Genomic DNA, 23,339 nt, shown 5'->3' with positions numbered 1-23,339 from the left:
AACAAAGAGACCATGTTAATAATGATGTCAACAGAAGAGTGCTGTAAATTATACAGTGGTACCTCGCAAGACGAATGCCTCGGAAGACGAAAAACTCGCAAGACGAAAGAGTTTTTCGTTTTTTGAGTTGCTTCGCAAGACGAATTTCCCTATGGGCTTGCTTCGCAAGACGAAAACGTCTTGCGAGTTTGTTTCCTTTTTCTTAAAACCGCTTGAAGAGGTGCAGTTGCGACTGACCGTGCTTCGCAAGACGAAAAACCTCGCAAGACGAAAAAACTCGCGGAACGAATTAATTTCGTCTTGCGAGGTACCACTGTAATAATATTTATCCAAACTAAATGACATACACTATGAGCATGTGGAATGCACATTCACTATGACATTTCACACTTCTCTGAATGTAGAAATACAGATCTCAACTCAAACGGCACACCAAAATTTGTACGAAAATGCCTATTTTAAGATAAAATACATTTAGAAATGTGTAATATGAGAAAATAGATATTTAAATACAAATTTTCATCGCATTTTTAAAAAAATACAGATGAACGCGGACAAATAATGAATGATCACCTGTGAAAACGACATAGATAAGAGCTAGACTGATCTCTCCATCCATAGCTCCTCATTCCTTTAAGTAACTAGTGATTTAAACAGAAACTCAGCAAAAGAGTATAAATTCAATGGAACAGCTGAAACCATCAGTCCATAACATCCACTTTTATCACACTGTAAACCTAAATAGGATCATAGTGAAGTGATGTGAATCAATTGATTAGTCACAGCTAGTTACAAAAATTGAATTTCAACCATACTGAATCCTAGACCCGGAAAAGCTAATGCATAAGCATGCACATCAGCTGCAGTTTATATCATTCATGACCAAGTGAATTTACTAGCTACATTGATCTGCATAGACTGGTAATGCCACAAAATCTCTGCTATTAAGCTCAGGTCTCCTGCAAAGCTAATTGAGTAAAGCTATCTTACAGGAACAGTGTGCAGATTATAAAGTTTAGCGATTGAAACAAGAAAAAGAGAAAGTTTCAAATAATATTGTAAATACTGAAGAATAATCCTGAAAAGATAGGGGTCTTGCCTTCATATACTGCCATCATGTGGATGCTACAAGGTAATGCAGAAAAATCTACTTGCACATCTACTTGATGATACAAAAATTGATCATGAGACTCAGGATTCATGAACTGGGCATTCATAACTAGTGAAAATAGTCACATGAATCTTACATGCAGACTGGCAGGAGAAAACAGAAGGAAACACTGACTGCCAAACTGCTGCTTGACAGCATTTCACTGGCAGGTCAGAGGTAAAAAGCAAGCTTTTCATCCAATACTCCTGTTTAGGGAGAACATGCTTTCAAGGAGAGTTAAGTCCACAGAACTATCTGGGACAGAACTAAAGAAAATATGATCTTGTAGGCTCTAATCTAGGAGCAGCCAAATATAATGTTGCACTCCAAGCTCTCATCAGTTCCAGCCACGGTCAGGGGGGCTATCCCTGCCTAATGTGTATGCCATAAATCTGCTAGTCTTCAAGATATCATACAACACTTCATTGCTTTTGCTGTATTAGACTAATATCATATATACTTCTGCAATTTACCATAAACAATATGCATTATTATGGTGCTAACAGTGCAGTGTTACACATATCTTTGTTGAAACAAGTCCTACTGATTTCAATAGGGCTTTCTCCTCCATAAGCGGGCATAGGATTGAAATTTAAAGTTCTTTCCAGGCAACTTGCTCATTGAGGTTTTATCCTCATTTGTTTGCACAAAGTTTGCAGGGATGTTAGACATTATTTATTGAGCATTCATTCTGATCTGTGTGGAGATAACAGACCGTGTTGTTTCAAGCATTATCCACACTTTCCAGTGCATTTTTCAGTCACTTTCATTATGGCAAAAAGTCCAATTCTGGGAGAAAGCAAGGTTGCTATGCTAGAATGCCAAATAAATTTCAGTTGTGTAACCTGAATTTCCCATTATGGGACTGAACCACAATCCAAAACAGCAACAATTTAGAAGCACTCTTATTCTCCACGTATATCAAAGTTTATCCTTCTTTGCTTGGTGGGGAAACTGCGATGCAGTATCAACGTGAGCTGCATGTGTCACTATTTGGCTACAACCCAATGTGACTGTCCTTTGTGGGTCTTCATTTATTGATATTCACTACAAAGCACATACCAACAAAAGTCAACATTTCATTTTTTAAACCACTGACTTGTCATTGAAAACAACTGTACCAACTTCTTTTTTTACAGCGTTTGTGGATTCCATGGAGCCTTTTCCATCCTTGGTTAATATGTGAAGATCCCTAATAAAAATAAACAGCACAAGTGAGAGATGAACAAAAATATCTGCTACCTTCAGACAGGTAAGTGTCCTGTTTGTCACTGCCTAGGGACGCGGGTGGCGCTGTGGTCTAAACCACAGAGGCTAGGGCTTGCTGATCAGGTCGGCAGTTCGATTCCCCGCGACGGGGTGAGCTCCTGTTGTTCGGTCCCAGCTCCTGCCAACTTAGCAGTTCAAAAGACACAGTGCAAGTAGATAAATAGGTACCGCTCCAGCGGGAAGGTAAACGGCGTTTCCGTGCACTGCTCTGGTTCACCAGAAGCGGCTTAGTCATGCTGGCCACATGACCCAGAAGCTGTCTGCGGATAAACGCCAGCTCCCTCGGCCTATAGAGCGAGATGAGCGCCGCAACCCCAGAGTCATAACGGTCAGGGGTCCTTTACCTTTACACAGAGGAATGAATTGGGTTCTTTTATTAGCAGCTCATATCAAAAAGTATGTTTAAAGTTACAGTGTACTTTTAATATTGACTCCCAATTGTATGTTAAATGCAACTTTGGCAGAGCAATCTGTAGGAAGCCAGCAGAATTTATGCCATCTTAAATTAGGCCATTTTAAATTATCCATATTCCAAACTCTATTGAAGAGTTGGGTTTCCGCTGGCTAAGCCGGCCTGAGGGAAAACAAGCCTTTAAAATGAGCATTTTTTAAACACCACCCACGCTGCAAGTGTAAATTCTGCTGGATTGCAAGGCCATGTCACCAAACTGAAAGGAGTCTGGAATAGGTTTAAGTCTCCCCATGCCCTGTTCTCACACTTTTGCTTTAATCCCAATTAGTACTTTTAATGGACAGGTTGGCAGAAAATAAGTTAAGTCTTAATTTCATTATTAGCACTATATATTTTTTTAGAATGCCATCTGTACTATGGACAGTAATAGTTTATACCATGTACAGTGTACATTCTCAATGGCTGCCTGATGGTTCTAGAATTATCTTTCATTGAATATTTGCCCAACTGTTTTTAAACAATTTATTAAGCCTTGCCCCCACAATATGAGAGTTCTGAGACAAGTCATAAGCTATCCAAACAAATACAAATAGTAAAATATGAGAAACACATAACTAAAATTAAAAATCTGAGCTGGAACTTAGTTGATAAGTTTAAACTCGGGTCCTAGTCTTCATTGTTAGGTAGAAAAGTTCAAATAAGAAAACACAATTTGCAGAGTTATTAGTTCAATAAGAAATGCATATGAACTTCCTTACAGACTGTCATAACGTCTTTGATCTAATTTTCACTGAAGTGGTACATCTGTGTTAGGGCTACAGGTGGGGGTTCACAAGATTTAATGTTTTTCCATAAGAAAAAAAATCCCAGTCCATAGAAAACTAGCATGTCAGAGAGAAATCTGGGATGGAAATGTTCTCCTCACTATTTAGTTTGCTAAACAAAACACTTTTCTTCTACAGATAAACATGCAATTTTGTGAGCATCATTTGCACCCACTTTCTCAGTGGCATTGGGGGGGGGGGAATAATTGCAGATCAGAGAAGTACAGTACATCTATATCTTTCCAACTTGATAGCAACACATATATAAAAAATTATATAAACGAGTACAAACCTGAGTAAGGTTAGATTCTGTTCTCATGGAAATCACACCTGTTTCCCTTATACATATCAGTTTGGTCAACACAGAAAAGCGGGATTTCTTGGGAACATTTGCACTGGCTTCTAGTCCCTTTTCCAGGGTCCACTAGAAAAACACTCTCTCTGTTTAAGCAGTTCTTTAGCACTTGATGTTTTAAGTCAAGATGTTCTTTAACAGTATTCTGGCAGCATGAACAGCCTGAGCATTCAGAGTGATAAACAGGTGCCTGACAGCCATAATTAGAAAGTGATGCATTGTGTGTACCTGTCACTTGTGAATAACTCGGTCCTATATGGAAGCTGACATTTTTTCTTTCACCTCTTTTCTGTGCCTTGTTTCTCTCTACAACATTTTCTCTCAAGTTCCTAGGACATCCATTCTCAAAGAAGGACTGTACTTTAGTAAAATGATTTCTTGCCACTTCTTGTGGATCATGAAAATAACACATTGGAGAGAAATGACAACTAGCACAGCAGTCTTCCTGTGTGTTGAAGGTTCCTGCATGGGAATTCACCCTGCTGAATTCAGTCATATTGGCTCTCGGGTTAATACTGGGGCTTCCTCTAGCTTTTTCCTTAACCAACTCTGAAATATCTCCATTGGGGAACAAGCCACATTGAGACATAGTTCCACATGGGCAGATTGAATGCTTCCTGGGGGCTAAGCCTCCACCAGCCATCTGGACAGCTCCAAAATCCATTTTTTCCATACCTATATTTTTAAGCATATTCATTTCCCTGGGTAGCTGCACTACTTTAATATTTGCACAAGGAGAATGAGAATTGCTACATTTAGCATCAGAATAGGATAGTGCAGGACTCCAAGTGACTCTTTCAGTTTGCATACAGGGAGCAGATAAATGCCTCCACTCATTTGAAAGAGACAGTGCAGTAGGAAGTGGACCTAGACTATTCCTTGAACCTGGAAGAAGTGAGGCAATGGAATTTCCATCAGTTGGGGGATGTGGAGTGCATATCTCATTCCTCTTTATATTTGAACTATCCAGAGTGGGAGAAACACCCCCTTTACAGTTTTCACATGGCTTCTGTCCTCCAGTCCAACCTAAACAATAGTTCAGTATGTTTCGCATCTTTGAATTGTTTTTCTTTCTTCCTGGAGAAATATATTGGAGATTCTCAAAATGGCTTCTAGGATTTGGATTTCGCAGGCAACAGGAGGAAAATCTAGGAGTTACTTTGCCACCTCCAGTTCTTTTGCAATATTTTCTGTGAACACTTCGGAGCGTTTCAGAATATTTTCCTTCAGAATGCAAATCAACAGTTAAATCAAGCAATGGGCTGCAGGTACATTTAGTAGTCTGTGTTAAGGGTACAAAATACGGTTTGTTTATTTCTGCTGCTTGAGGATTTTGGTTTATAGGTTCAGTATCCAAAGCCTTGGACCACTGAAATTTGGAAGTATGAGGTTTGGCTCTCAATTTCCTGTCCTTCTGTACTTTTGTGCTTTTGGTAAACACAACAGATTTCACAGGCCTGGAGGCCTTCAGTTGAACTTTCTGAACTTCAGAAGTCCTATGAACAGGGGTAACCTTGTAACATGGCAATGATTGGACAAAGTAGTGAGAAGACTGAGTTGTGTGTGAATGTTTCAGTGATGGAAAGAACCCACTGGAAGACCAAAGTTCCAGTGAAGATAGCACTTGGTCAGAATCACTGTTGAAGCTTTGGGATTCAGATGGCTCTGGATGAGTTGCCAGAGGCTGACTAGCTTCAGATGATTCAGCATAGGAGGCAAGAGACGGTCTGGACTCATCAACCAAAATTTGTGAAAGCCCTACCAGCTTTATAAAAGGTGTATTATGTTTTTCCTTCTCTGTATATGAGTGTCCAGAACTTGGAACAATAGAAATACGCAACTTCTTAAACAACTGGTTATATTCCGGGCCTTTAAATTTAAAAGCTAAAGCATGCCTCTGTGAATCTTCTTTTCCCACCCTAACATTTGAAGAATTACCAACTCCTTGTGATGAACCAGATGGATCTCTATATGCTGCTTCTAATACCAAAGAAATAGCAAGTTCTCCAGAACTGGGGTGCAAATAGATTTGCTCAGGTGTCTGGGGACTGTGAGTTTTATAAGGCTTTTCTGAAGAGTAATCAGAATTGTCTTTCACCAGTTCATTAGAATTTGTCTTTTTACTGAAAATACTTTCAGTACTGTGAAATATTATAGCTTTCCTGTTTGGTGTCTCTTCTACTTCAGAATGTATTGCTGATTGTTTGAAAAATTCACAGACAGCATTTTCCTCAGCTTCCGTTTCTTTGCAGGGAAAGGAAACTTGCACAGCTTTGTTCTGCTTTGAAGTGGGATAATAATCAGTTGATGGATGATTCTGATGTAGCTTATCAAATGCATAAGCTTCCTTAATTGTATAAAAGGTTTGTTCTTTTTCTGAATTCTTAGTAACCGTCACATAAGGGATTCTACAATTTAAGCACAAATGGTCTCTATAAGACCTGTCAAGATCTGGAAATATTTTGGGTGAATAAGCTTTTGACGACTGACCATTTGTCTGACAGTCCTTAAAGTTTAATTGCAATATAGATTCTGGAGATAATTCCACTTGAAACTGTGTAGTGTTCTCTAAATGTTGTAGAAAGGGGCAGTTTTTGCAGTATTTTCTAAAGCTCTTTTCTGAGACCAATAAAGTTTTTTTCAATTTGCTTTTTCCTTCTTTTTCCAACAAACTGCACTGACTATTTGAATGAAGATAGAGATCACTTTCACTGTCAGAGTCAAGTGAGTCTGGGGGGGGGGGGGAAAAGAAAACCTATCAACTCAAAAACATTATTTCTGAACATTACAAAAAACACACCAAAGTTATAGTTTTCAAAAGCAGTTAACAGAATCCATCATTATAATGCCAGCAATAAATTTACTATAGAAATTATCTATTAATAGAGTTAATAATTTAGAATAAAGGTACTCCTTTGTTTGGTCTTCAGTTTACCTTTGTTGATATGTATAAGACTTTCTTCCCAACAGTCAGAATAAAAATTATGTTCACTTTCTGTGTCAGACCCCGCTGAGTTCTTGTTGGACATATCACCTAAAATGTAAATATAGCATGACCAGTCATTATAAACCAAAACAAAATTTGAAATATACCTACCAGAATATACTCCTCTTAAAAAAATATTAATGTAGATTTTATTGGACCTTCTTAGGATGGTACACAATATTTTAACAGAACATCTACACCACCTTGAATTGGTCCAAAATAATTTTATCATTTTAAATCTTTTATCCTTTTGGACCACCCTACAACCACCTAAAAGGTTTATTTAAAAATGTCATTTAAAATGTTGCATTGTAAACCAAAAGGCTAAAGAGCCTGGTTGCATACTTCCAGAGTGTGTGACAGCAAACATAAACATGCCTACAAGGTGGTGCAGGTAAAGGTAAAAAAAGGTAAAGGTTAGGTCCAGTCAAAGCAGACTATGCAGTGTGCTGCTGATCTCACTTTTCAGGTGTGTCAGCTCCACTGAGATAAACAGAACAGGCCCTTGCTTCTCTAAGGGGCCTTGCATCTGCTGTTTATATTTAAGAACAAACCTATCTAATCATCTTTCCCAGCATTATCATTCCCAGCACAATTTACATAGCATGGCAAATATAGTACAAGAAGACAGGTTACCTCCCCGAGGAACATTCAGCACAGGGAAACAACAACTAAAGGAGGCAGATTGTAAACCCGAGGGCAGGGAGTGTTAGCAATCTTTTGTACTTCACTATAAGAGCCTTTTTTGGCTAAAGAAATAAAAACGTTTTAAACAAACAAGAGAAGCAATATGCAGAAGTTTAAATTGCATGCGCTTCATTGCACATTAGGGCATGAGAATCGGTGTGCCAAGTAAAGCAAAGGCGGGGTTGGAGGAGGGATTTTCATTTGAAGGACATAGGATAGCATTGTGCAGGTGCACTGGGAGATAATTCAAAGCATCCATGGGCCAGGACAGACTTTTGGAAGTCAAGATCAATGGCTATCAGAAGAGTGGGAAAGGAAATGAGGCAACAAGGCTTTCACCCCAAGAGCTTGGACTACCTTCATAGAAGGCAGATACTTTCTGAGACCGCACCCTTCCTGATAGGCTTTTGATCCTGCTATTTCCAGTTCACCTAGAGTTGACATATTTCAAAAAGTGAAAATCCGGACACAAAAGTTGTTGAGCTTTTCTTTTTGGCGAAATTGTTGACGTATGGCAACCCTACCTAAACCCAGAGGAAAAAGGTTCGCAGCCAACCCGCGGTGGCTTCCCGTCCCGTCTCTCTCACCCGCAGGTGGCTCTAACCAGTTCGTCCCTCAGCCCCTGCTGCGGGCCTTCCCTTGACTCTCGGGGAGACACGCATGACGCCAGCGCCCCTCAAGACAATGGCGACTGGCACCCGCATACCTCTGTGACGAGGCGCCCGTGTCTCACGGCCCTCTCCTATAACCAGGCCCAATATTTTATCGCGGTTTCCTTTCTAGGCAACAAACCGCGGCTCCAGCAACAGCCAGAGGCTTAGCTCTGGCCCTCTCCGTGTTGGGGGAACGGCCCGCCGCTCTTCCACCCGCCCCGTGACACCCATATTCCAGGGACAACCGCCACTCCGTCCCCATCCTGACACCAACTGAGTCGACTACATTCAAAAATGGCGCCCGGGAAACTCCTGACCGACGAACCTTGCGCAACCTGGGGCGGGGTAGAATAGCACAACCCGCCTTTTTTTATTTGCATTGGCTCCGCCTTCCCTTTCCCCTTAACCTCCCCTCCTTGCAGTTTTCCAACGCGATTGGGTGAGGCTCCTGCCAATCAGCAGGAAAGGGCGCGTCGGCTTCTCGATAGGCTGGCGGGGTAGCCAATCTGTGAGAGGGCCATCTGATTCTTAGCGCCTGAAGAGTAGAGCGCTCTTGGTTGGGGACTTTCACTCGAGTGACTGACTCCAGGTACCCGGATTTAAAAATAGAGGGAGGGGGGAGGGTCTCCGTCATCGTGCTACCTCCAACGGTTGCATAGGCAGTTTGAATGTGAGGAGGCGGGTGTGGTCGGGGCGAGGGAGCGGGAGGGGTGAGCTTCTTGAGGGGGCGATGGGGGTCCTCGTACTCGCTCGCCTCTGTCCTGCCGCGTTGGAACCGGGAAGCGGGAGCGCCGAGGACGAAGTGGTGCCAACCCACCCGCTGTCTCCCCGAACGACGAGAAGTTGTGGTTGTTGTTGGGGTGGGGATTAAAGGCAGAATAGTTTTATTCCCGTTTAATTAACTATGGAGGGGGAAATGTTTGGGGGCTAATCCTTACTTGAGGGACTAGGAGTGGCGGAAGTGGCCTGGGGCTAACGATGTGCAATGCCCAGGAGGCAAAGGTCAGTATTCAGAGGCAAACGTAGGCCACATGCGCCCCATAGAAAGGGAGGCGAGAACAAGCTGTCAGGCAGTTTTATGAAGGAAGAGTAGGGGGGGGAGACAGAGAGCATTTTGTATCACTGGGGCATCTAGTCTGAAATATGAAGGCTATTTACATGCATACACAGAGATTTTCTCCAACTGCACAATCATTTGTAAACTAACGTGCTGGAGTTGAGTTGTGAATGACTCAGCATTTGCTTCCTTGTGTTTGCCGTGGGAGACTCCCCCCCCCACTTCCTTTAAGTCTCCCACTGCCTCAGTGATTTGGTACATTTATTAAAATAATCCAGACATAATATTTTAAAGAAAGTTTGAATTTTATCTGGTTGCGTTGAATTTCACTGTGGTTTTGTTATCATTCTTTCTTTGCACTACCTTTGTGACACACAAGGAGTATGCATTATGGAATGTCTGTAGACGTCCAGGTTTTTCCCGGCATGTGGTGCAAAAATGTTCCTAAATGTGTATGTACTTAAAGAGCTGCTCTCTTGGTGGTTCAACCTGAGCAATTTAAGTGAAAGGGTGGATGTGCATGTGACAAGTGTATGCGATCTAGGAGAGCTTTGAATTGCTTACTTAAAAGGCTGAAAAATGTTGTAGTCATTATGACTATTACAGCTAAACAACCTTTTTCAGTATGGTTTTGTGTACAGGTTTTCTCTTGAACAAGCTATTGTCATAAGCCTGAGTTTGTTTAGAGTTTAAAGCATGCGAGTTCTGTTTTGACATGAAGAGTTGAGATCCATATCCTTAGGGATTAATTATTCTACTTGTTGGTACCTGAAATCATACCTCACTGCTAATGGACCACAGCCCTGCCCAAGAGGTACAACTGCCAGATGCACTTTGGAGCTATATTTAAAATACTCAGAAACTGACAGATTCCTCTAACACGAATGAATACTTCAATCAATGCAGTTTATCCTAATATGACTAACTAACCTGTCTAATATGTGCAAACATAGATACCACACTGCATTCTGGGAGCTCATCCTCACAGTGTTGACTGCTGGATTCAGGTTATGCAGACACAGTCAGGGAGTTGTTACAAAAGGACAGTGTGATAAATTGATGACAGTGTGACATTTGTTTTGCAGCTTTGTTCACACAAATGAACAGCAGAGAGTGAAGCTGCACTTTATGTACATTCTGCGGTTGGGGGGTGCAGGGGAAATGATACCTTCACCATTTTAATTTCTAGCCTGTCCATTATTTCATTAGAAAAATACGCATTGTAACAAAGGAAAATAAAATTTATATGTTTATATGCAGCATTTGCATGCTACCCCATAATACAAAGTTATCTGGGCAGCTTGCAATAAATAAAACAAAACATGAAAACATTTATTTTGTCTTGATTTTATGCAACAAAAATGGAGATACTTCTTTATTGTGCCACTCCCTGTCATTCCAGATCTGCCCTCAAAACAGATTTAGGGGAGGGGGAGGAAAAAGTCCCATTGTGAAAGCAGAAGTTGTTACACTTGCACAAAGGCCTACATAGTGCTTCATTAAATCTAGATGCTTATTTAGCTTGTATCCAGGGCTGGTTGAGGGTAAGAAGCCTGCTGCAGCCAGCACTATTTGTTTATTAATTCAATTTATATCCCTCCCTTCCTCCCAATGAGCTCAGGGTGGCAGTGAAGGGCAGATAGTTGATGAAGGCAGAAAACACTGTCTGAATGGTAAAGTAAGATTTCTTTAAAAGTTTTCACCCTTATGGGGGCTCCACTTCAGGCAGAAAAATCATTGGACAGTACTGCTTCTCTAGGATTCCATTACCATAAATTTCTGAAACGGTGTTTTTCTTCCACCTTCAAATCTTGGGTTCCCCTGCCTTATGGTAATTATTTTAAAATGCTTTCAGATTTATTCTCTGCTGCCTCAGCCTTCACAATGACTGCCCCTTGGAAAGACATTTTGTGTAATGTCCAGCTCATTCAGTATGTGGCACCAATTGCAGTGGATTCGGCACTACTTGAAGGTGTTCTCATGAGGACCAAAGATGACCCCAATGCATCTGATGTAAGCTGAAAACTAGATTTCATGATCCAACACCCATGGAAGGAAGATGGTAAAATTTGGAAAAAAAAATCCCAGTAACAACATAGTCGGCATGTTGTTAGGGAAGGGGAAAGCTTTGGGATTCTAGAGTGGGGCTAGTTCTCACCAGGATGCACTGTACATTTGTGACATTAGCCATACCAGACTTTTTTTTACATCCTAGCCTTATGCTGCCATGACAGTTTCCTACTTTCACCCATAAAATAGCCCATTTTTCCCTTCACTGGAGCACCATGCAGTATGAACTGGGCAGGCACATGGGGAGATTGCTGCTGGTTCATTGCATGTATCACACAATTCACATAAAGCTGGCTCCACATTGTCATCTATACAGTTGTGTGGATAAACAGCTTTGTCAATCAGTGTGTTTATCCTTCACTGTGTCCCCATCCCTTCATTATGTCTGTGCTAATGTTCACGTGTGTATTGCCAACGTTTATAGTCCCAATTTGCAGACGCCTGCAACACATGATCACTTTGCTAATGTTCATTGTAGGCACTGTCCAGCTCACACTAACCTTTCTTCATGCAGTGAACATAACTGGAGAAATTCAGTAGTGTGAACTGACCCTTGCCATTTTGCCCTAGCTTTCCTCCACGTGACGGTATATTTGCAATTAATATTATATAGAGGAATCTGGCTGTGTGAACTTGCGCAATGCAAGTAGGCCAGTCAATGTGTTGCATGGAGCGAAAGGGAACTCTTCACTCCCATTTCCTTTACCTTATCCTTTGTAGCTCTTAGGTGGCTCTCCTCCCTGCTCCTACATCACCTTATCTCACCGCACCCCAGATTACTGCAGGTATAGTTCCATTCTAGTACTGTTGTATTGTATCCCCTATATTCATCCTGTATGTTCCCAAGTTTTAAAAGGGCTTAACCTGATTTGTTACTGGAAGGAAGTGGTAGTTCTTGACACGTTCATTTTTAAACCTTTGTCAATAGGTGGTGAATTACGCTCCCTTTACACTGCTCCCATCTGCAGTACCAAGCAGTCTACTTGAGCAAGCCTATTCAGTTCAACAAGACTTTAACCTGCTGGTAGATGAAGTTAGCCGGAACACAGAATTTCTGGAACGCACTCTTGCAAGGTACGTATTACGTATTAGGAAAAAAGAACTTTGAATTTAAACTTCCTTAATCTTGGATATACTTCTGATTTGTACTCAGGTTAGTTTAGTTTCAACCCAATGTTCCTAAATGTCTCATAATCATTAACTCCCTTGCCTGTTAGCCTGATTGGCAGTTGGCTAATTGAAGAGGAAAGGTTAGAGAACAACTAAAGCTTTCTTTTACAATGCACGTTTTTGTTCTGTGTGAACACAAGCTTTGTGAAATCTGACACATGATTCCAAGACTGCTAGTTTCCTCCCCCTCCCCCTTGGGAAAGGTTTTCAGGAGGCAAAATTTTCATCCTTAGGTAAAGCCTCACCAGCCGTTTTTTAGATTGTCAGCTATTCAACGCACAAGAGGTCTTTAAACATTTATGTAGACATAAGTCCTCCTGATTTCATAGAACTTGCATCTTTCATGTAATATGTTCAGAGCTGGGGTATAACATGAAATCATCTTGCCATTATTGCTTGACAAAGAAGTATTAACGTCAGATGGTTTTACATAAAAGATTGTAATGATAATTTCCTTGTTTTGTCACAGCAGGCTTGAGTACTAAATAAGATTTGTTTTCTCTCCTCTTAGTACTGTCAAAGTAGATGACTTTACAGCTCAGCTTTTCAAAATCTACAAGCAAGTTTTGAAAGAAGGAATAACTCAGGTATTCCATGATAATATATGATTTCATATGTTTGGTTTTTTAGTGTTTTTAACAGTTGTTTGAAACTGTATTTTACTAATAATTGTATTAATTCTCTTTGTAAACTGCTTTGAGGGTTGTTTGTTTACAATCAAATGGTGTCTATTTTTTGTTTAAATAAATAATATGGTAGTTGCACAGTAATCAAATATGATGTTATTTAACTGTCAAAATATTATTATTTTATTTATTTATTTTATTATTAAAATTGTATACCATCCATCGCAGGATGGTTCACAGCATAAAAATAAAAGATAAAAACATGAAATGCATAATAAAAACAAAACAAAACAAAACACCACCACCTCCCCCATAAGATGTTTTTAGCTCAGTTGGCACTTGACAGATAATGTATAGAATCCTCTTTGGAATGATGGCTGCTCCATTTCTTGCTACTTTTTTGCCTTGTCCAGTCTGTGTTTTTAGGAATTAATCGCTCTGATTACATGTTTGACTATGGTGCAGAAGGCACTCCAGCTCTAAAGCAAATAGAAATAAACACTATTGCTGCCAGCTTTGGAGGCCTCACATCTAGAACCACTGCGGTGCATCGGTAAGGACTTCCAGACTGTGTGTCTTTCTGTGTGTGTTTTCAGCAAAACAACTTCTAGCTGGCTTATAGATGGTCCTTCATGTCTTATCCTTTCGCCAAGGCTGTGTTTAATTCTGCTGTACTGGTGAGGTACAAAGAGCTGGACAAGATGCTAAAGGCCTACCCCCTCACCTACTGCTCATTCTTCCCTTATCTAGCTTTTGAGACTACCTGGCAATGTCTGCCCATGTTACAGAAGCCACTTTAAAATTGGCATAGCAAACCAATACCTTGATTTGCTGTGCTGGAGGGGGTTTGGATGAGGCAGATGCGCATCTCCACCCAGTTCTGCCTGGCTCCACTGGCCAATGCCTTTGCCCAGATGAGAGGCAAAAGCTACTATTGGCAGTATCCTTACAGGCAGTAGCCAACAGAAACCCCTGCAATGGGCCGAGTTAGGCTAGCACAATACAGTGGTACCTCGCAAGACGAATGCCTCGGAAGACGAAAAACTCGCAAGACGAAAGAGTTTTTCGTTTTTTGAGTTGCTTCGCAAGACGATTTTCCCTATGGGCTTGCTTTGCAAGACGAAAACGTCTTGCAAGTTTGTTTCCTTTTTTAAAAAAACCGCTTGAAGAGGTGCAGTTGCGACTGACCGTGCTTCGCAAGACGAAAAACCTCGCAAGACGAAAAGACTTGCGGAACGAATTAATTTCGTCTTGCGAGGCACCACTGTATGTGTGTGATCTTGAACTGAGCCTGCTGCTCTTGTGTGATGCCAATGTATCTTATCTAGGCCTCTTTGTTGCACCAGCCTAGGAGGTAATCTAGCATCTAGCATTTCCACCTTCCTTTCTGAGAATCACAAGCAGTAGCATTATAGATGTGACTCTCAGTGAGTCTTGTCACAGCTGGCCATCACAACCTCAGGTGACTTATTTATTATGAAAAATGAAATCTGAGGTTCTCACGATATTGAATTCTGATCCCAATTCTGATTTTTGCACTTGGGCAGTGCAATCAGAGAAGACACAGTAGCATGTTGTGTCCTTTTGGAAAAGCTTTGTCTGTTATATATAGCTTTCAGGAATCTATTGTCAAGTGCAAAATTAATTTATAGTACCTGTAAACATGCATAACTTGATTTCCTCTTTCACGATGGGACACTGTCCCCCCATGTACCCCCCCAAATCTGTTCCAGGGTTTCCCGCAGCCCTCTGCAGCAAATTTGGGGAAGGGAGGGGCACAAGGGGGAGGAGAGGTGGAGAAAGTCTTATTTTGCAAGTGGAAATCCTTGCGCTGAAAGGACGCATTAGCTGGATTACTTCGCCATGACTTTACTGTCAACTACTGGGCTTACATATATTTGGCATGCGAAAGTAACTTTGTACACACGTGCACCATTCATAAAGGATGGTTGGCATTTGTACTTTACATCTCAATTGGTTGGCTCTTCAATTGCAGCTGTGTACAGTGAATTGTTGTGTGACTTTTCTATATGCATCCCAATTGCAGGCATGTGTTGAACGTTCTAGGGAAATCTAAGGAAGCCTCAAAATTACTGACCAATAATCCAGCCAAAGGGATTGCCACGGGCATTGCAAAAGCTTGGGAACTCTACGGCTCAGACAGGTAGGGGAAGAGAACTGCAAGCTCTACAAAGCTATGATTGTTGTTCATCTGCAAGAAATATGCTCTGTTACTTCTTGTTTTCACAAACAAGAAAATGCAAATAAGCCCTCTGTCTCCATCTTATAGAATATTGAAGGAAGTGTATGATAGGAATAGGCACATGAAGGAAAACTGGGAAAGAGAATTTTATCTTCCTATGCAGTAGGTTTTCATTCCCTTCTTTAGGGGGACAACAACATTCCTGTATGTTATGGAAGACACCTCCTTTCAAATGTCTCTTGGCATAGATGGAAAAACTGGTCTCAGGGCCACTACCTGCAAAACAATGCCGGCAGTAGTGGGGGTTTTTCTTCACTGAACCAGGAGGGTCTGTTTATAGACCTTTCTCTCCCCAGCTAGATAAATCAACTGAAGCTGTTTTACATATAATTCTACTGTTCAACTACTTGTTTAACCCATTTCCTCTTATAGGGTAGAACCACAAAGCTAGTATAACTACTTGAAGGAAGACCCCAGCTGTTGGATGCATGGATTATTAGGAAACCTTTCAGATGTTAAACTATAAATTCCTTATTATGGATATCTCCTCTTTGTATCTGTTTGATTCTTTGTATAATTGTCATATACATGCACAAAGATGTAGAAGAAAGGCGTAGAAACAGCAGGGAGTGGCAAATGTACAGTATAAAGCAGCACTCTATTGTGCCTTCCTGCAAGTATTATCTGGCACTGTAGTTTTGGCCTGTTGTAGAAGTTTTCAGTACAGCTGCTGTAAATAGTAGTAAGAAGCACAAAAATATATTTTTAAATGAGGAAACTTAGTATATTGATATATGTTCTGTTTTTGTTTCAGAGCAGTGGTAATGTTCCTAGTTGAAGAGGCTCAGAGGAATATTTTTGACCAACGCTGTGTAGAAAATGAACTTTGGATGAGGTAATTTTTTTCATCTAATAAGATGAAGTGTTTCATGTAATGCCATTTAATTAGTCCTGTGAAATCTGGTCTTACTTACATCATTCATGCTTAATGACATTTTTTTTGGCTCTGCTAAATAATACTTTTTAAAGATAAATTCATTACACTTTTAAGGTGCAAAAAGACTGTTGTCCTAGTAAAACCTAATGACACGATTTAGCATTTAACTCTCCTATTATAATTAACAGGACTTGAAGGGTTTAAAACTGCAATCTGATACCCACTGACCTCCGAGTAAGTGCCACTGAAATTAATGGGACATACTTCAGAGTAGACATCCTCTGTGCTATAACAGGCTGGATTGTTCTCTGTGTGATACCTCACTGCAGAAAGGTTCTGTGACAAAAGTGGGTTCTTCAATACTGTTAGAAGTTCAATGCATATTGTATATAGCTACATTATCTTTTCCTAACTAAGCTTTAAAATACAGTGCAGGATTTATAACATGAACATATATAAAGCTAATCTCATAATGCAATTGTGACTTACTCCCAGGTAATTGTGTATAGGACTTTAGCCTTAATATTTCTTGTCTGTTTCCTAAAGGAATATCCGGGTGATCCGAAGAAGATTTAAAGATGTGTTTGAAAAAGCGTCTTTGGACAATGACAAGAGATTGCATATGTAAGTATAGTGAGCACACAAACTTTAGCTTAATGTGTGGATAGCCCATATGTGGTTTCAAGGAGGATTTCACGCTGTAGTTTTGGCATATGTAAAAAATAACACAGGCTGATGTTGGGAGTGCTAATAAGTCCACTTTGATATGCTTGTTGTTGTTGTTGTTTAGTCGTTTAGTCGTGTCCAACTCTTCTCGACCTCATGGACCAGAGCACGCCAGGCACTCCTGTCTTCCACTGCCTCCCGCAGTTTGCATAATAAACTGCATTTTGGGTTGTTATGTAAACATTAAGTATCTGCTATGTTTCCGGGGTTTTAATGAAGACTCTTATTTTCATTAATGTTGCTGTTAATAAAACAAGTGTGTTCAGATTGTCAAGATTCAGGTCATGCTACTCGTTTGGAAACTCCATTGCTATGCAGTTCTTACATGTTCAGTTATGTACTACTGATACACAACTTAAAACATGGAAAGTTTCTATATAGACTTCACCAAAGAACTCTGAATGGAACTAATATTTGTATCCATAAGCAGAGAGATTGTGATCTATTGATCCACTAGGTAATTTATTTGAAAGCTTTCTTTTGTAAGTCCCTTCTTGCAGGATTAGAAAACAATTCATAAATGGAACAGAATCCTACATCTGTAGAATGTATTGTATATAATATTTTAATCTTGTGTGAGAGAGAGCCATGTTGAAGGAACCACTGATTGTTTTCCTTATCTTTATTTCAGAGATGGGGAGGAAGTTGCAGTGGTGTACTATAGAGAAGGTTACGTGCCAAAGAATTATAACAAACAGGTTCGTATTACTGGGTAATACCCAGCTAAGTCATACTCTGAGTGGACCCACTGAAACAATTAAGTCCATTGATTGCAATGGGTCTACTCTAATTGACACTGAATATCATCCACTGTCTTGAAATCTTGAGTGCAAGCTCTGCGGCACTGTGACATTATCCTTGGCACAGTTGGACCCCAAATATGAATTCAGTGCATGTGTAATTCTTTAGTTGTTTGGTAATCACCTGGGGAATTCTGAATACATTCTATCAAACAGCTAATTCTAGAAGTAGTTCAGCCAATTTCCCAAGACATCCAGCTGGTGGAAGTGATATCTTAACTTGTTCGGTGCTGAGAGACTGGTGGCTTGTTTGCCTCAATATGCCATCTAAATCTACATATTTTACTTCAGAGCTTAATAGTCATGGTGCTTTTAGCTGACTTGCTATATGCAGGCTTGTGGCTATCATGGGTAAATAGAAATGTTTTCTAGCCACGTATTCAGTTTGAGCTCTGAAAATATCAGTTTTTGCTAGGTTTTGTTGTGCCTTGAGTAGCAGTGGCGTGTGTATCTGCATACAATTATATCATTCTTACCAATGCCACCCTTCCAAGGGGTCATGAGGAGGGACCCAGCCGCTTATGGTTCCTCCACTTGATCCTAGGTTTGCCTCTTGGGGTGATTCTCTGAATGGCTTGGAAGGAGGTGTGTGGAGCTGCAAGGCTAAATATGAAAACCCCCTCTGCAAGCAGAAGATGGTACTTTGGATCCCAGTTAGTGTCAACCTCTGCACCTACCCATGTATTTGAATGCATAAAACTTGAAATATTAAACAATACATGTTATATAGAACCTTGATTGAAATTATCTTTTTTTCTGTTTTTGTGAAAGAACTGGGAGGCACGGTTGCTGTTGGAAAGATCTAGAGCAGTTAAGTGCCCTGATATTGCCACACAGCTTGCTGGGACCAAAAAAGTTCAGCAGGAGCTGAGCCGACCAGGAACACTGGAAAAATTACTGCCAAATAAACCAGAAGCAGTGGCTCGATTAAGAGCAACATTCACCGGCCTTTATTCTATGGAGATGGTAAGTAGTAATGCGTAGAGGGATACGTACACTGCCTTGAACTGGATGTATTTTTTAAAATGCAGCACAGTACAACATCTGAGGAGATTGTTGTGATGAATGTGTTCTTATAGTCTTCATACATTGTGAAATCTGTTTTGTCAAGAATTTTATTTGTTAGGCAATAGAACTTAGTTAAAGCCAAAGTTGTAAAAAATATATATGCAAAACTTGTGCTGTGTGTGTGTGTGTGTGAGTGTGTGTGTGTGTGTGAGTGTGTGAGAGAGAGAGAGAGAGAGAATATGTATGTGTATATATCTCCCCGTTCTCCTCCTCCTTGCAGGATGAAGAAGGTGATAAGATAATTGCCATGGCTATTGCTGACCCAGACCGCTTTGTGTTAAAGCCACAACGTGAGGGAGGAGGTCAGTAACTGGTTCTCTTTGTGTATGATGAGTCAACAGCCTGGTTCAAGGATCAGGACTTACCGTATTTTTCACCCAATAGGACGCACTGGCCCATAGGACGCACCTAGATTTGGGGGGGGGGAATAAAGGGGGGGGAGCCAGAGCTTCCCCCGCCCCCAGCGCGGGTCGGAGAGCGCTGGCGAAGGTGCACGCACGTTCGCCATCGCTCTCGGAGCTTGCGAGGCTGCGGGCGGGGGAAGCCTGAGCTTCCCCCGACCCCAGCCCCCAGAACGGGTCCCAGAGCGATGGCGAAGCTGCGCGCAGCTTTGGCATCGCTCTGGGAGCTTGTCGGGCTGGGGGAATAGCTTCTTGAAGCCTGGAGAGCAAGAGGGGTCGGTACGCACCGACCCCTCTCGCTTTCCAGGCTTCAGCGAAAGCCTGCATTCGCCCCATAGGACACACACACATTTCCCCTTCATTTTTGGAGGGGGGAAAGTGCGTCCTATAGGGCGAAAAATACGGTATCTGTATGCACACACCTTTTAAATAATTCTGCAAGAACAAAAGTAGCTTATTAGGGACAAATTGTCTTCCCTGATGCTGTAGCAAATAATTCTGTAGTGCTTTCTTCCGGTACTGTATCCCAACTGAAATTTAAACTTAGTAGGAAAAAAGGTTAGAAGCAATTTAGCTGATAAAACAAAATGTTGTGGAAGCATTATCTAAGCATATTCTACACATTTTGGATCAGGATCATTTCTCCCAAACCAACCAACCAACCAAACACACACCCACACACACCCATGGATCAGCTGATGGTTCAAGCCCATTGGCTTGCTTACCACTTACACTGGTGCCAGTTGTCAGTGATTGCTTTTCTTCATGTTCTATACTTACTGGGGTAGCTACAGGGACCCAACACACACCTTTATCCTCCAGTTACTCCAACTCTAGTGAATTCATTTTACCTGCTGCTGTGTTTGTCAGGGAACAACCTCTATGGTGAAGAGCTCAAGCAGGTTCTAGAGAAAATTAAAGACAGTCCAGAAAGGACCTCCTACATTCTCATGGACAAGATAAAGCCTCTCCCTGCACTGAATTATTTACTGAGGGCTCACAGTCCACTGAAAGTATCAGAATGTGTGTCTGAATTGGGAATTTTTGGCGTCTACGTCAGGTGAGAAAGTAACATTATTTACTGGGTCTGTGCCTTTGCTTTTAATAGTTTTGTATTCCTATGCATATAGCATTGGTTAGTACTGGGCTAAATAATGTGTCACTGGACAGGAACTCTGGAGCAATGGAAGTGTTACAGAGCTCATTGATGGTACTTTCTGTATCCATAGCATGTGTTCCAGGTGCAATCTGTAGCATCTCCAAAGTAGTGCTGTGAAAAACAATACAGCACTTTTGTCAGTGAAGGTGTCTATTATGCAAGAAGTATTCAAGCCCATGTTGGAACCTTAGGTACAATTAAAGTGGATTAAAGGGCTCTGTTGCCTAGCACAACAAATCTGCTTTAAAAAAACAACACTTCTGTTTTCAGAAGACATGGAGAAATGCATTGGCTTACGGGAATGTGCATAAGTCAGTGGAGTGGACTTCCTCGGAAGGAGGTAGACTCTTCTTCATTGGAGGTTTTTAAGCATAGGTTGGATGGCCATCTGTCAGGGATGCTTTAGTTGAGATTCCTGCATTGCAGGGGGTTGGAATAGATGACCCTTGGGGTCCCTTCCAACTCTGATTCTGTGTTAGCATGAATGCAGGCCAAATTCTCAGTTGTGTACCTGCTCTGCCAGCAAATCAAAATGAATAATCAGTAAAGAGCAGATATAATCCAACCTCTGGGTACGCAAATTGGATGAGTGCTCAATAAACAGGTCTCTGGAGGGGCCAATGATCTTATGCAATATAAAGCAGCCTCCTACGTTTTTATTACTATGGCAGCAATATAATTAATGCCAATAGTGTAACACACACATTGCTTAGTAGGTGGTGTGTGGGTGTATATAGAGGGCATTAGGTGCATCAATTCTAAAGCGGATACTAATTTCTGATTGGGTAAATCACACAACCCTCCATTGTGCCCACTGAAATGGTTATTGCTCATGCATAATTCTGTAAGAATTGTAAAACTCTTAAGTCAGTATGCATATATAAACACTGGTAAACTGTACATCAAGCAGGCACTGTTAACAAAGCAGGAGTTTGGTGAGACTGCAGAGTCAAAACTGTTACTATATGAATTTAATTAGTCCTTTTGATTTTTCTCTTGCAGACTGGGTCAGGATCTTGTGGTGAACAAGCATGTTGGCCATCTCTTGCGAACAAAGGCTGTCGAACATGCAGATGGCGGAGTAGCAGCTGGAGTGGCTGTTCTGGATACTCCCTATGTGATATGAAAACAGAATACCTCATCACTGACATCATCCTCACTGTGCTTAAAATAAGAGACATTCTCTTTTAGGGCATGATTGCCAACGGGCGGACTTGACAATCAGATTGATACTGGAAGCCCTCCTCTCACCAGTGACCCCAAGATACAAAGCAGGCAGAGTTGCACTGCTTCTTCCTGGTCTCAAGAAAATACTGGATTCCAGTTGACTTTCTTTGACAATTTCCTGTTTGAAGCACCCTTAGCATGATTCTCACAGACTTCATGCCCTTTTACTGTACTGTGACCATGGACAATCTGTTGATGTTCTAATCAGGCATTTCCTGAGACAGCACTATACCAGCTGCTACACATGCACCTTCAAGGGCCTGGTAGCAAAATAGTGTATTATCTTGATCTCTTCTGCATTGGCGAGGGTTACTCTTCTGAGCATAAGATGCTGTGCAACACTTCCTGCTTTCTGTTACGTTCTTGTTTGAGAGGAATACATCACAAAGGAAAAACTGCATGCAAGGTCACAGAACAATGAACAAACATTGTGATATGGCACAGGAAAAAGGGCACACAGTAGGAAAGGAAAAGAAAACCCCCAGACAAGAGGTGATTTTATTTCAATGCTCCTGGACCCCTCCTGTAACATTTTGAAAAGGCAGAATGTGTATGCTAAAGGAAGAGGGTTAAGAAAAGGAAGGTGAGCTCTTGGGAAACAGATTTCAGAGACAAACAACAGTAATAAGAATGTCCTGTGATATCATAAGTTGTAAGGATCTCAGATTTTATTTCAGCTGAAATAACTGGTTGATCAATCTGGTCTCTCCTATGCTACTTTGGTGAGTAATATCCAGTAGTCACATAATATAGTATGCTCAGAATCTGAACATACTCATTTTTGAAGAATACACTTGTGTTCAACATGCTATCTGCTGATGTTTTGAAAGAAGCAGAAGTTAATCATGTTAAAGTTTTCAAACATTTTGAAACTATGGAAGATGTTTGCTCACCAAAACAAAACCCTGAGCATTAACAATTGGAATATACTCACCTACAAAACCAAGCTATGTGCCATTTTAAGATAGGGGAAATTTAATGAAGTCAAATAAGTTACTTTGAAACTGCATATCAATATTGTTTTTAAAAGATGGGGTTTATAGAGCTGGGATGGCTTTGGTTTTCTTTCTAAACAGCAGCATCTCAATTTATACATGGATCTTTCTGGATCAAGGCCTTTGAACCTATTTTTTTAAACTACAAACTTCTTATGCCTAGAATATATGTCTTTAGAGGAGAGGCTTATAAAATTAACATGTCTTAATTGAGAGCACAGTATTAAGGACCAACAGGAAAAAAAAGGTAACAATTTAGACATATTTTCTCAGCAATTGTCTAAATGAGTTTTCTAAATAAAAGCACTTTGCTATCTAATGGAAAACAATCAGTGATAAAATTAATGGAGTTTCTTGTCCATGAATTTCAGTGAGTCAGCTCTGAGTTAGATTATCAATTGACAGAAGCCTGTGTTTTTAAAATAATGTTGCCTTAGCTTCAGCAAACTGCATGTAAGGAAAGCACAAGTTTCCAGGCTCTTTCTTTGCGAGGGAAACAGCCCAGAAGCATGCTGGGATTGTTCATCTTGTGCTGAACCATGGCTTTAGGGTTATATCAAAATG

General features: G+C 40.8%; 1 protein-coding gene and 1 long non-coding RNA gene across 4 annotated transcripts; one reads left to right on the top strand and one right to left on the bottom strand.

Moving 5' to 3' along the window:
* Window positions 1–2,160: 2,160 nt before the first annotated feature.
* LOC310764815 lies at window positions 2,161–8,396 on the bottom strand. 2 transcript variants are annotated; one of them, XR_014549216.1, is made up of 4 exons: window positions 8,271–8,396; window positions 6,946–7,044; window positions 3,948–6,740; window positions 2,161–2,342 (listed from the first exon to the last, which is right to left on the bottom strand). It is a non-coding gene; the product is annotated as an uncharacterized lncRNA (long non-coding RNA). The 2 variants fall into 2 exon arrangements; XR_014549217.1 differs by having other exon boundaries at window positions 8,208–8,347.
* Window positions 8,397–8,670: 274 nt separating this feature from the next.
* Window positions 8,671–23,104, top strand: GSS (glutathione synthetase). 2 transcript variants are annotated; one of them, XM_083618864.1, is made up of 13 exons: window positions 8,671–8,925; window positions 11,249–11,406; window positions 12,392–12,537; window positions 13,145–13,220; window positions 13,673–13,812; window positions 15,307–15,423; window positions 16,277–16,357; window positions 16,946–17,023; window positions 17,757–17,823; window positions 18,697–18,891; window positions 19,214–19,295; window positions 20,265–20,454; window positions 21,556–23,104. In XM_083618864.1, the coding sequence occupies exons 2-13, from the start codon at window positions 11,278–11,280 to the stop codon at window positions 21,677–21,679; spliced, it is 1,425 nt and encodes a 474-aa protein (XP_083474990.1). In that variant the 5' UTR covers window positions 8,671–8,925; window positions 11,249–11,277; the 3' UTR covers window positions 21,680–23,104. The 2 variants fall into 2 exon arrangements, with proteins under 2 accessions (XP_083474990.1, XP_083474991.1); XM_083618865.1 differs by lacking the exon at window positions 8,671–8,925 and adding an exon at window positions 8,952–9,338.
* Window positions 23,105–23,339: the final 235 nt, after the last annotated feature.

This window comes from Podarcis filfolensis, assembly GCF_964270895.1.
Source record: "Podarcis filfolensis genome assembly, chromosome: 6".
Classification (NCBI taxonomy): Eukaryota; Metazoa; Chordata; class Lepidosauria; order Squamata; family Lacertidae; genus Podarcis; species Podarcis filfolensis.
Note: the sequence above shows the minus strand (reverse complement) of the source record. Positions and strands in the feature narration are given on the sequence as shown.

What these genes read in the sequence shown, in the direction of transcription:
- GSS (XM_083618864.1), top strand. Translation starts at nt 11,278, where the DNA reads ATGACTGCCCCTTGGAAAGACATTTTGTGTAATGTCCAGCTCATTCAG. An exon ending in AGAACCACTGCGGTGCATCG is followed by an intron (nt 13,813 to 15,306) that starts GTAAGGACTTCC and finishes TCCCAATTGCAG; the next exon opens with GCATGTGTTGAACGTTCTAG. An exon ending in GAACTCTACGGCTCAGACAG is followed by an intron (nt 15,424 to 16,276) that starts GTAGGGGAAGAG and finishes TTTTTGTTTCAG; the next exon opens with AGCAGTGGTAATGTTCCTAG.